This window comes from Chiloscyllium punctatum, chromosome 26, assembly GCF_047496795.1.
Source record: "Chiloscyllium punctatum isolate Juve2018m chromosome 26, sChiPun1.3, whole genome shotgun sequence".
NCBI classification, from domain to species: Eukaryota; Metazoa; Chordata; class Chondrichthyes; order Orectolobiformes; family Hemiscylliidae; genus Chiloscyllium; species Chiloscyllium punctatum.
The window spans coordinates 52,510,832-52,525,068 of NC_092764.1; the positions used below are offsets into that span (position 1 = coordinate 52,510,832).

Consider the following 14,237-nt stretch of genomic DNA (forward strand, 5'->3'; position numbering starts at 1 on the left):
CATCACTGGTGAATGAGAGCTTTTTTTATTGTTCATTCTAATTTGTCCTAGAATAGGATGCCAAACTGCTTTTTTGAACTTCTTGTGTTTTAGACACCCACAGTACTGTTACAAAGTTAGCCTTGGAATTTTGTCCTAGTTCTGGTTTAGAGTGGTGCTGGAAAAGCACAGCAGTTCAGGCAGCATCCGAGTTTTACCTATTTTGTCCTGGTGATGATTCAGAAACAGCTAAATGTTTGCACGTTAAGATGGTCTGTGACTTGGAGAGAAACTTTGAAGTGGTTCTCCTTTGCACCTAAGCAAGAGATGTTGCAGTTTGGAAGCTGCTATTGAAGAAATCTTAATGGATATCTGCACTGCTCAGGGATTGTGAAAAGTGTGAATATTGAAGGAGTTGGGTATGTTGTGCAGGCAGCCTTTTCCTTGGAACTGCACTTATCCAGTCATTTACTATAATGGTTCCTGAGGTAAAGAATTAGTCACGTGGGTAGACTGTTCTCCCTGGAGCAGAAAAGCAGAGAAGATAATTTAGTAAAGGTGCTCAAAGTTCTGGTAGTTTGGTAAGTAATAAGTTTCCAATGCCAGAATAGTTAGCAAGTGGAAATCTGACTTCTGGTGTTGGGGAAAAGAATCATAAACAACTAGAGGGGGAAAAGTACATAGTGACTTGTTCTGATCTGGAATGCAATGCATGAAATGGTGATGGAAGCAAGTTGTGTACCAGCTTTCTAAAAGGAATTGGCTCCATATTTGAAGCAGGGAGAAAAGTTATTAGGCTATGGGCAAGAGTACAGGAGTGTAAAAAGAAAGTGCACATGAAGAAGTGAGATGAGCAGGGCAATATAAAGTAGCCATCTGTAAGTACAGGTAATTGGATCTTTAAAGTTATGCCCCAGTGAGACTGCATTCATATGTACAAGCATTCATAAGTCAGATGTTTGTAAATTGGTGATTGCAATATTAAAAAATACTATCTTGTTCTATTTCAGGATATGCATGTTGGGAAATCGAACTCTTTCTAGAAATCTATTTGATATTTGTGCCAAAACCACGACTGAAAACAATTTGACAGTGACCACTAAATTATGGGACCTGTTCTGCACTTCTAAAAATCAGACAGACACTTGCGATGAGTACTTTGTTCAAAATAATGTCACAGAAATTCAAGGAATTCCAGGTGTAGCAAGTGGCAGAATAAAAGGTTTGTATGAGTTTGTATTAATGAGGCATTTTGGAACATTTTTATAATTGGTGGAAATAATTTGTGTGCACTTGAAATAATGAAGGTTTCATATTTGCAAGGCTGCATTTTTAAAATAGGAAGTCCAGTTCCTGGCTTCACAGTTACCTTACTATATTGTGTTGATCCACTAGAGGGCCTTCTTGTATCTTGCAAGTTCCATCTGACTGTAATTATAATATTGAGGTAAAAACAATGACTGCAGATGCTGGAAAGCAAATACTGGATTAGTGGTGCTGGAAGAGCAAAGCAGTTCAGGCAGCATCCAACGAGCAGCGAAATCGACGTTTCCTGATGAAGGGCTTTTGCCCGAAACGTCGATTTTGCTGCACATTGGATGCTGCCTGCAATTATAATATTGTCCACTTATCATTGGTAAAACTTCTAACATAAAATACTACTGCTAATTCCTTGTGAGGAACCCAGTAAACATATGTATACAATATCAGTACTAATAATCATTCAGATAAAGGCAACAAATTAATTTTGTGTTATGTCCAAATTCAGATTAGTCAAACGTAAACCAAGTATTTGCATATTACTGCTCCAATTTTGCCACAAACTTCTGTTTACCTTTTGGGTTAATAATGTGCCTGTGTTTTTTTTTAAATACCATAACAGTTGTCAGAGTAGCAGCACATATAGTTATTTATGCATAAATGTTGTGGCAACTTCAGGTGGGGGCACAAGGGTGATTGTGCACAGAAATTTGAAAGCCTGTATTGAGGCTGCACCATTATTAGGTTTGCATAAAGCAGCATCTCAATGATTCACAACCATGGAAGGGCAGTGAAGTTGCTGTACATGCCTGGCAAATGTGTACTTGATGTGCCACAGACTTTGTGATGCAAGGAGTCTTTAAGGTTTGCACATTCTTCTGACAATGTGCTAAATGTTAATTAGCGACAGGTAAATCTAAGGCACCAAACATAAACTTTTGGAAGCATATCCATTTATATCCATTTGCTGAATATTTTAAAAATGTAAAATAATTGACCTTTTTTGTTTCTGTATCTCTTTCCTTACTTTCCCGTTAGATTTTCTTTTCAGGATCTGATTTGTTATTGAATTAATTCACTCAAATTTACACATCCTTCTCAGTCTTTGTATTTATTTCAAAATCATCAATTTGATTGGCATGCCTTGATCACTCAGGTGACAGATTACCTCCCCAAGGCTTTTTAGCTCCTGTTCTTGTCAATTCTGATACATAATATCATTCCAATAAAACAAGTAAAGGTAAGCCTAACCAACTACAGAGTTAAGTTCACTTGAGTAAATTATGACTCATTGCAATTATTGAACCAGTTCTTTTTGTCTGCTGAAGTAAAAAATCAAATTATTCCAATTGTTTGAAATAAATTTGTGTATTTTAATAATTCCCACATGATCATACTTTAAACCTAGGATCAAGAATGTGGTGCTGAAAAAGCACAGCAGGTCAGGCAGCATCCGAGGAGCAGGAGAATCAGCGTTTTGGGCATAAACAGTTCATTAGGACTGCTCCGCAGATGCTGCCTGACCTGCTGTGCTTTTCCAGCACCACACTCTCGACTCTGATTTCCAGCATCTGCAGTCCTCACTTTCTGCTCATATTTTAAACCGAGATGTGATTCACTCCTGGATCTAGATTATCTGCTAGTTTGACCTGCTCCTGTACAATTCAGCAGATATCAGACAACTCAATGTTTTGAATTGCAAAATGTTTGAAATGCCTGTTACATTGAGCATAAATGAGAAATGGTGGTGCAGTGATCATGTCACCTGACTAGTAATCCAGAGAGCCACACTAGTGGTTTGGGGACGTGGATTAGAGTTGCTCCATGGCAGATGGTAAAATTTGATTTCAATAAAAAAATTCTGGAACTGAAATTATAAAAAAAGGGTGACTGTGTAACCATTGTCAGCATTATCAAATACATCATTGCATTTCTTAATACAAGGAGAAAAAAATTAAACAATTATATTTTATGATGTTGGTTGACTGTGCTGTATTTTAAAGTTCTTTTAATATTTGTGGTTATATAAATGCGTTTGTGTGCAAACTCTAATCAGAGCTTCACTTTGAGAAACAAAATTAATATCTAGTGCAGTTTGTGCCCAGAATGTTGATTTTGTGATCAAAGCAGAAACTGTTCCTAGACTTTTGACTTCCTTTTTATGTATGCTCCTTCACATTCCAACCCACCCTAGTACATTTGGAAAAAGCTGTTTTTTTATCCTCTGACAATAGTAAACCATCACCTTTTTGTTTTAAAAAAACAAATCTTACTTATTTTCTCTCTATCTATGATATTTGGTTCTTGCCTTTGTGCACCATTCAAAAACTAGAACTACAAAGTGTTGTTCATACCTCTGACTAGTTCAAAATGGCAATCACAATGGAAATGAACTTGGGCAATCTCCAACATCTGCAGTCCTCACTTTCTCCCAATTTCTATAATTTATTGGGTAGACCACAACCATCAGTTCCACACCAAGGCAGCAAGAGATCTTGCCAAGAAATTTGAATTCAATAAAAAAAACTGGAATTAAAAACTAGAATAACTGTGACCATGTAACTGTTGTTGATTGTCGTAAATACCCACCTGGTTCATTAATGTCTTTCGGGGAGTGAAATCGCCATCCTTGTGTGGTCTGGTCTATATATCACTCTAGACCCACAGCAGCATGATTGACTCTCAACTGCACTCTGAAATAAATTAGAAAACTCAGTTTAAAGGTAATTAATAATGGGAAATTTATGTTGGCCCAGTCAGCAATTCCCATTTGCTGTGAACAACTTTTTGTTTTAAAAACCATCCTCATTGTCAGATTCCTAAATTATTGGAAGAAGCATTCACTATGCTCTTAAATGTTCAAAATATTGAAAATCCTTTCATACCTCTTCAGAGTTTGCACACACTTCCTGATTTGATATCCCTCAAATGTAACAAGATCCAGCCCTCTTGTGACAGAGTAATGGCATCCCTATCCCTGGACTGGGAGACCTGGGTTCAAGTCCCACCTGCTCCAGAGGTGTGTAATAAATCTCTGAGCGGATTGATTAGAAAAATAGTTAATTTAAAAAATACAAAATCCAAGTCATTTCTATGAGTTTAGTAGAAGAATTTCCAATACAGAAATCAGTTCAAAAAGTATCGATTTACTCATTGGCTCTCCTTCATATTGTACCTCTATATCCATTTGACCACACTTTAATTTTTTTTTTACTGAATAGTTTCTGAATGATCACATGATGAACAATCCATCACATTGCCTGTGTCTTTACACTCTAATTTATTTGAAGTACAGTTGGTTTAGTCATTTGAAATACTTATTACAGACTGAGAGCTCTTCAAGTTAATCAAAATACTTGACCAAGCACAAATGAATTTGTGTTCATAACATGAAGATTTGGAAGTCACTAATTTTTGCCAGAACTGTTCTATTTTTTTAAAAAAGTATCTAACCTCACTCGCCAAAATTGAGTATTTTCTGACTTGTGCATCATACATACAAAATTAAGATTATATATTTTTGCAGAAAACATTTGAAATTTAAGTCATGTATTTATTTTTTTTAAAAGAGTAAAATGTGAACCTAATTTTATTGCCTACTGTTTTGCTAACTGTCTAAATCAGCTGAGGTTCTGCTTTCTTTAAAAGAAACGGTATTTTAGCTTTTAAAGTAAGTGGAAAGTACCACCCCCACTGATAGGTGCATGAATCTCAAACACAGATGTTAAGAATAATATAATGAAACACTGTAGTTGTCCAAAATAATATTTGTGTGCAAGTCCTTGTTCTAAAGGTTCTGTATATTTTCTTTTATAATTTAAAGTTACTTTAACTTTGAAAAAATTTAATCTAGTGGTTGCATATTTTGCAGGATTACAACTAGTTGGATTAATTACTAACTTAAACATTTCCTAAAGTCTACAATTTGAATTTTTAACTGTCTGCTTTATTTCAGGTTATTTTTATCTAAAATAATCATTCAAACAATCTGAATCACAGATTTTAATTTTAAAATCATCAGCCGTAATAATGATACATAATTGGAAAAAACTATCTTTTCGGTCTTGTATGTGATGAATTAGCTTCTTTACGATTTGCTGTAATTAAGATTTCCCTATTATTGGTCAATTTTGCAGAGAATCTCTGGAGCAGTTACATGACCAAAGGAGAGATATTACAAAAGCATTCTTTACCATCTGTTGAAGCTTCTGGATCAAGAAAAAATCTACATGCTTATGTGTTTGCTGACATTACTACTACCTTTACAATGTTGGTTGGCATTTTCTTCCCTTCTGTAACTGGTGAGGAAACTTCAATTATTATGGAGGAGAGATGATTTGGAAGGTGTACAGGTCATTCTGCTATAACACATTTCATTAACATTAATTTGCTACAATGCAATTGCCGCATTGTGGGCACTCTTTCAATAGCGCAAACTTTTAAAATGTGTAATAGCATGGTATTGTTTGCTAATGCACAAGCTCTTTGAAATGCAGAAAGTCCTATAATTGTTATAACATCATTAGAAGTCAGTTTTAACATGTGAATAATTTCTCTACTTTTCCAAGAACTGGCACTTGGAAATTACTTTCCATTATTTTTTATACACGCGTGTTAGATGTATTTTTGGCACTGACATCAAACACTAGAAAATGTCAACTGTAGAGTGAGCAGTTGGTATATGGAAATTGAGCAGGATGCTGTTGTCATGCTTAATGTTAGCTAGAATTTTAACTGTTGTGTATCTAGCTGTTGTAATATGTGGTGCTGGAAAAACACAGGAATTCCTGAAGAAGGGCTTATGCCCGAAACATCGATTCTCCTGCTCCTCGGATGCTGCCTGGCCTGCTGTGTTTTTCCAGCACCACATTTTTTCAACTCTGGTCTCCAGCATCTGCAGTCTTCACTTTCTCCTAGATGTTGTAATACACTAGGTATGTTAAGAGGTAATGACAATTGCACTGTACTGTTGAAAGTTTGTTTATTTATACAATGGTCGTTATTCTTGACTCATTCAATTATGTTTCAATGGTTTTCTAATGGTTTCTGTATTCTTAGGGAAAATGTGATGTTCTGTGTATCTTCCAGATCAATGCAGGTCTTGCTCCAATTTTTTTTAAGAGGGTCTAATCAAAGAGACTCTCAGTCACTTGTATGAGGGATGGAGGTGCAGGTGTTGGACTGGAGTGGACAAAGTCAGAAATCATGTGACACCAGGTTGTAGTCCAACAGATTTATTTGAAATCACAAGCTTTTGGAGCAAAGCCCCTTCGTCTGGTCTAGTGAGAGGGCAGCACACAGCTCAGAATGCATGAACACAGAGCTTAAAAGATCATACAAATTGTGTGAGTGGAGTGTCAGATAAAAAGTCTCTGCAGGTGACTGAGTGTCAGATAGTGTGAGTAAAGTGTCAACAGATGAATAACAAGTGAAGGGATGACCTGTAATCTGAAGGAGAGAGATAATTACAAAAAAATTAAAATAAGATAGTGCTGGACACAAACCAAATGACTGGAATAACATGGAACAAAAACAGAAGCCACAGGAAAGGCCCAGCAGGTCCAACAGCCTCTGTGAAGAAAACTAGAGGAAGGGTCACCAGACCCAGAACACTAACCCCTGATTTTTTTTTTCACAAATGTTGCCTGACCCACTGAGCTCCCCCCTTCCCGACCACCACCACCGGAGCAATCCCTGCCCTTGCTCCTGATTTACGGCATCTGCAATTCTTTCAGTTTTAATTTGACTGGAATAATATGACACAATAAGACTTGCATTTAACCAGATTATAGATCATCCGTTTGGTTGTTATTGAACTGTTGCCACATCACTCACTGCCAAACACTCTTGGTTACCTACAGAGACTTATTATTCGATACGCCACTCACACCATTTGCATGATCATTTGATCTCTCCGCCCATCTATTCTGTGTGCTTCCCTCTCATGTCACCTGATGAAGGGGCTATGCTCCGAAAGCTTTTGATTTCAAATAAACCTGTTGGACTATTACCTTGTGTCATGTGACTTTAAGGTGAACTACTTGTGCCAGCACTGATGCAAATGACGAAACTGTAACCAGCATAAAACATTTGCACAAAATGTCACTTGTTTCCATTTCAATGTTGATTTATGATTTCTAATACACTAAAAGGGAAGTTTGTATGTAACTGTTCATAAATTTTGAATTGTAGTGTTTTTTTTTGCATGAGAATATGCATTACAACAGTGGCTCTATGTAGGCAGCAGAGTACTAAGTAATTTTGAAGAAAATATGAATATTCCAAAATGATGTCATTCTGAAATAATGGAAGTTAAGAGGTCAGGCAGTATCTGTGGTAAAAATTGGAATGGTAGTTTGATATGTTGGGTGAAAATGCTTTAACAAAACTAGTTTTGTCCCCTACTTCCAGGAGCAAATGTTAACCAAGATAATTGCAGTTCGCATTCTGTTCTTGACAGTGGCCCTGCAATATATAAGGTGTAAATCTCTTGGGGATTTTTTTTTTCACGAGTACAATAGCTGTCACTGAAGCAGGTGGAATATTTTAACTTGCTGTACAGTAGTGACAGTATTGACATTTGTGTGTATGTAGTGTAGTGTGTTGTAGATATGTAGTGAACTTTCTCTGTATTCAATGGTGATTTTAAAGTAGTCCTCTATCCTCTTCCTCTGAGAAGCTATTTGCTGATTTGTTGCAAAATTTGTCCTTGTATTCCATATTCACCATTGTGCTAATATATATTAGAATATTAGAAAATTGAGTAAAATAAACAAGGAGCTAAGTACTTGTTCATGTAACATAATTATCTGCTTTTATTTATTAGGTATCATGGCTGGTTCTAATAGATCAGGAGACCTGAAAGATGCACAGAAGTCCATTCCCATTGGTACTATCCTGGCTATTGCTACAACCTCATTAATTTGTATCCTTTTTATTTCATTAGTGATTCTTACAAATTAGCTTAAAATTGAACTAAGTCGCATAGTACTTCCTGTAACACCATGTGGGGATGCCTGAGGCTTGTTAGGTGCGGTTTGCTTTCTTTCCTGTAATCTAGTTTGCAAGTTATCAAATCATTTAATGGTAGGTCAGGAGGAGACTTGAGCACAAATAGCATCTCTAATGTAGCATCAAGGAAATCCTGAGTCTGGTCTGCCAGATGGTGCTATTCTCATGAATATCACAGTCAAAAGATGTGTAGGTCAGATGATTTGGCCATGCTAAATTGCCCATATTGTTCGGTGCATAAGTCAGAGGGAAATGCGTCTGGGTGGTTTCCTCTTCAGATGGTCAGTGTGGGCTTGTTGGGCTGAAGGGCCTGTTTCCACACTGTAGGGGAACCTAATCTAATCTAATCTCCCCAATGTCTTCGACAGTTATTCTTCCACCAGCATAAGTCAACTCGAGCAGTTTTTTTCTGGTGATTGCACATTGCAGTTTGTGAGGATCAATCTTCATACATGTTGGTCTTTTTCATGTTCTAGCAGTGATAATATTTCAAAAGCACTGAAGTGGCTTTAAAGAACTTTGAGATGGCTGAAGGTCATAGAACATGCTATGAAAATACAACTTGTTTTTTGGCTCAATTCCTTTGATAGAGAATGGAAAATGACTTCACTTATGTCACTGATATGCATCTGAACCCTGAGTAAGTCTTTATTGGTGCCAACTCTGCAGTTATTCAAGCATTTCTTTTCAAAACGTAGGTTTCCTTTTCAAAATGGGTGTGAAGCCTGCAGTGGAGCACACTTCAAATACATTAGTTGGAATGTTGACACCCACAGACGCATACAACAGCCGCACTTGGCAATGCTTAATTTCCCAGGCAGCACACATACGTGGGCAGTGTTCACCTTCCCCACTTCCCCTCCTAACAGCTCTGTCATACTTTCAGCTTACCCCTAACCTTCTCTCTCATTCCTTCTCCTATCAGGCTTACATCATGAAAGCTGACTGTCAGGGAATGCAGGCATTGTTGGGGGTGAGGGAGAGAGTTAGCACTAATTATGAGGGGAATAACCTCAGGAATAACCGCTCCAATCAAAACTGTATAAGTTAATGAACTGAAGACAGACCTTATAGTTGTAAATTCATGAAAGAAAAGGGGGATGTGGCTTAGCTGGAATAAGCTTGCCATTTGTTCTGTGCACTCTTCATCTTTTTACCCCTGCTGGAGCCAGTACTAGAAGGTTCAGAGACTCCAGGATAAAATGGGACGTGGGCAAAGTCGTTGCAGTCAGCAACAGACACACTATCTCCATCATTAACTGGAAGATCTGGGTCACTATTTCCACGATTAATCTATTTCACATTGCCTTTTTAAGTTGTTTAAAAAGGCATACTCAAAATTGTTTACTCTTGGGATTTATTTATTTTCTCAAGAATTTTAAATATCTCCACTAAGTCATTTCAGCATAAATTAACCTAGGTTCTTGACATTTTTTAATATCTCAGATGCCTTAAACTGGATATTAGTAAAGTTGCCCAATAGAATACTGTCTCTTCAAGCAGATGTGTATTCTGAACCTGTTAATTTCCTGTTTAGTGACAGGTCCAAATTAGTGAAGGAAGTCTGCTAGCGTTTCTGACTAATTTGCACATTATCTAAAATCTGTAAAATGAGACACAGTCAGTTTTTAAAACCAGTTCCTACCACTTTCTAGGTCTTGTTTTGTGGTTTATTAAGGTAATGAATCAACAAAACATATCTGACCTAAAATCACAAATTATCCTGAGCTGTACCCTTATTTTACTGTCTTGTTTGCTTGGTAGTATCAGAAAAATCGGCCATGCAAAACAATCTTAGATAATTTAATTGTAGAATGAAGGAAGCGTATATTAAAAAGGTGGAAGATTATTTCCAAATTTTGTTATTCTGTTTACTTGTACACCTAATTTTTTTTTTGTTAATTAGCTCTTGAAGCACATTTTCAGCTGCCTACAAAGTTCAGTTTAATTAACTTTTATATTGCTTGACTGAAAATCAGACTTGAGCAGTGTGGTGTTATTTGGAGCCTGTATTGAGGATGTTGTACTTAGAGATAAGTAAGTACGAAATCATTTTTGAAAGGAACAAAAAAAGTTCTTTTGTGAAAAGTCTGTCTGAAAATACATTTGATCTGTGTAATATATTTGAATCTTGTTAGAATAATATCCAATTAAAATATTCATCTCTTTCACTCACCCTCTGTCTCCTGGACTCCCCAGAAACATCCTTTCTCCATCTATTAAAACTGGATAGGTATCTATGAGATCACTGCTCATTCCTCTAACTCCGGTGAATACATTCCTAATCAATCCAGTCACTCTCCAGACATCAGCCTCAGCAGTCCAGGAATCAGTCTAGCAAACCTTCTTTACGCTTCCTCAATCACTAGAATATCCTTCCTCAAACAAGGAAACCAAAACTGCAGATAGTTCTCCAGGTGTGGTTACCCTCGACATTTTTAGGAAGGCGTCCCTGCTCCTGTACATGAATCCTCTCACTGTGAAGACTAGCATATCATTTCACTTCTTCATTGCATGCTGTGCCTGCATGATCACTTTCAGCATGCAGATGTACAAGCATATGTAGGTTTCGTTGCCCTTTACAAATCTAGCACCACTCAGATAACAATCTGCCTTCCTGTTTTTGCTACCAAAGTGTATAATGTCACACTTATCCACGTCATACTGCATCTGGCATGTATTTGTCCACTTGCATAACTTGACTAAATCACACTGACGTTTCTCTGCATCCGCCTCACAGCATATCCTCCCAGCCAGGTTGGTGTCAGCTTCAAATTTAGAAGTATTACAGTTTCCTTATCTAAATCATTAATATATATTGTGAATAGCTGGGGTCCAAGCATTGATCCCTGCAGTACCCCACTGATCACTGCTTGCCAAATGGAAAAAAAAATTTCTAATCTTTATTTCTGTCTGCAAACCAGTTCTCCATCCATTTTGCACATTTTCCTCACTATCAATGTCAAACTGATCATCTATAATTTGCGTTTTTCCCCATTGCTGCCTTTCTTACATATTGGGGTTACATTAACGACCTTCCAATCAATAGGAAATATCCAGTGACTATAGAATTTTGGAAAATGATCACTAGCAATTCTGCTATTTCTAGGGCCACTTCTTTAAGTACTCAGGGATGAAATATATCAGTGCCCTGGAAACCATGTATGCCTTTAATCCCATTAGATTCCCAACACCATTTCCCTATAAATATTAATTTCTTTCGGTTCCTCCTTTCCATTTAAGCCATGTGTTTTCCCCTGTATTGTTTGGGGTGCTCTGTGTCTTCCTTTGGAGAAGCCAAAACAAAAGTATATAGTTAATTGGTCTATCATCTCTGTTCCCTCCCATAAAGTCCCCTGTTTCTAATTGTAGGAGATTGATATTTGTCTTTACAAATTCTTTTTCTCTTCACATACCTACAGAAGCTATTACTATCTGTTTATTCCCTGCAATCTTTCTCTCCTACTCTACATTCTCCATCTTAGTCAGTCTCTTTGTTAGAATTTAAACTGTTCCCAATTCTCAGGTCTGTTGCTTCTTTGGCCACTTTGTATGCCTCTTTCTTGAATTTAATAGTATCCCTAAATTCCCTTGTTAGCCATAGTCTGATCAAGTTTCCTGTTTTATTTTTCATGCCAGAATGGAATGAATAACTCTTGCAAATCATCGTTAAATGTTTGTTGTTGCCTTCTTACCCTCCTCCCTTTTAAATAACAATCCCAATTTATCATAGCTAGCTCACACCTCGTACTATTGTGGTTTTCCTTTTATTTAAATCAGGAACCTAGTCTCAGAACCAACTATGTCACTCTCCCACCCTAATGAATTTTATCCTTTTGTAGTCCTCTTATCTAAGAGCTCACACACAACTAGATTGTCAATTATTTCTTCCTCGTTACAGAATACTTAGTCAAGGATTGTCTCCTCTCTAATAAAAATTGAGAGCAATGTAAATCAGATATCAGATTGCCGTTGCTCTAGTTGGTTCTTCGACATACTGATGCATAACACTATCATGGATATAGTCCAAGAATTTCTCCTTTACAACATTGCTGCTGATTTTTCCCAATCTATATATAATTTAAAGTCATCCATAATTATAGCTATACCTTTTTATTACTTACATTTCTAATTTCTTTTGTATGCCTTCCCCAATATTACACTACAATTTAGGGCTATATATAGAACATAGAACAGTACAGCACAGAACAGGCCCGTCAGCCCACCATGTTGTGCCAACCATTGATCCTCATGTATGCACCCTCAAATTTCTGTGACCATATGCATGTCCAGCAGTCTCTTAAATATCCCCAATTACCTTGTATACAACCCCTACTATCATTTCTGCCCCTTTGGTGTTTCTAAGCTCAACCATACAAATTTTACCTCACTAGAGCTTGATACTCTTCCTCATAATCACATTAATTTTCTTTTCAATCAGCAGTGCTCATCTTTTTTTTTTGTCTGTGTTCTCTAAAAACTGTAAACCTGTCTGCTATTCAGTTCCCATTCCTGATCGCCCTGCATTCTATGTCATCCCTACAATATAAATCCATTAAGATTGATTTTACTTGACTAATTCATCCATTTTTGTTGTGAATGCTGCATACATTGAGGCATAAGATCTTATGGCTTGTCTTTTTAGCATTTGTAATACCACACATTGTAGCCCTGCTTGATTCTAGTGCTTGAATTGTCTGCCTACTATCTTTCGTATTTCCAATTCCGTCATTTGTTTTAGTCTTTATTTTCCCATCATCTGCCTTCCTGTTTGGATTTCCATTCACCTACCATTTTAGTTTAAACTTTCCCTGACTGCACTTGCAAACACATCCCCTAGGGCATGAGTTCCAATCCTGCCAAGGTGCAACTCATCCAGCTTGTACTGGTGTACCTTCCCCCAGACTAGTCCCAATGCCCCAGGACGCTGAAACCTTTCCCCTCACCGTTTCATTAGCCATGTGTTCATCCAACATATTTCTATTCTGACTCGCAAATGGGACTTGTAGCAATTCCAAGATCCTAATTTTGAGGTCCTTTTTGTTTTTAAAATTTACTTCTAATCCTATACACTCTCTTTTCAGGACCTCCTCTATTTTCTTACCTACATCATTGATACCAATTGTGTACCATGACCACTAGCTGTTCACCCTCCAACTTCAGAATGTCCTGTCGACATTCGGAGATGTTCCTGACCCGAGCACACAAAGGCAACATACCATTGTCGAGTCTGATTTGTGGTCACAGAACCATTCACTTTACTATTACTTCACTTATTCACTGTTCCCTTCACTTATTACTATAGCATTCCTGCTCTTTTTTTTCCTCCTGTCCCTTGCAGAGACAGCTTGGCACAATGACTTTGGTTGCTGCCACTTTCCTCTAAGAGGCCATTCCCTCAAACAGTATCCAAAGCGATACAACTGTTTTGCAGGGGAATAGCCAGGGGGTTCCTACACTACCTGCAAAGTCTACTTACTCTATCTGGTGGTCACCCATTCCTTTGCTAGCTGGGGAGCCTTATTATGCGGAGTGACAACAATCTGTGTATGCTATCCACAATACTCTCCACCTCACTGATGTTCCACAGTGTCCTCAGCTCCGAAACTATGGGTTTCCAGGAACTGGGGCCAGAGACACTTACTGCACACATGTTGTTGCTGGACACTGGAAATGTGCCTAACTTCCCAGCAAGAGCAGGGGGAGCACATGATAGCCTTGAGGTCTCCTTCCCTCTCTCATACCTTTTGAGGTTAAATGTTCAGATTGCCCTTAACTCAAATAACATTTCTAGGCCACTTCTTTTACCTGGATCCCTTAAGGATCATGAATGTTATGTATATTATGACAAAAATAACTGTTTAAAAGTTATCACCACTGAAAGCTACTCCCTTTAAGTTATCTTCAGTCTCTTCTTATCCTGTAATTTTTCCTTATCCTGTAATTTTTCCTTATCCCTGGTGCTTCTCAGTTAATCCCTTAATAAT

General features: G+C 37.4%; 1 protein-coding gene and 1 long non-coding RNA gene across 5 annotated transcripts in view; one reads left to right on the top strand and one right to left on the bottom strand.

Moving 5' to 3' along the window:
* LOC140453046 (uncharacterized) overlaps positions 1 to 10,744 on the bottom strand; it is a 28,180-nt gene extending 17,436 nt beyond the window's left edge. For 2 of the 3 annotated variants that reach the window (XR_011952288.1, XR_011952289.1), the window contains exons 1-2: positions 10,427 to 10,744; positions 3,829 to 3,932 (exon numbers count right to left, since the gene is read on the bottom strand). This is a non-coding gene — a long non-coding RNA (uncharacterized lncRNA). Of the gene's footprint in view, positions 1 to 1,365; positions 1,408 to 3,828; positions 3,933 to 10,426 lie in introns of those variants that run through there. The other variant, XR_011952290.1, reaches the window with a different exon arrangement.
* slc12a4 (solute carrier family 12 member 4) overlaps positions 1 to 14,237 on the top strand; it is a 157,204-nt gene that overhangs the window by 99,743 nt on the left and 43,224 nt on the right. For both annotated transcript variants that reach the window (XM_072547396.1, XM_072547398.1), the window contains exons 8-11: positions 990 to 1,201; positions 5,376 to 5,540; positions 8,066 to 8,164; positions 10,230 to 10,287. In XM_072547396.1, coding sequence (XP_072403497.1) covers positions 990 to 1,201; positions 5,376 to 5,540; positions 8,066 to 8,164; positions 10,230 to 10,287 — 534 coding nt within the window. The remainder of the gene's footprint in view (positions 1 to 989; positions 1,202 to 5,375; positions 5,541 to 8,065; positions 8,165 to 10,229; positions 10,288 to 14,237) is intronic.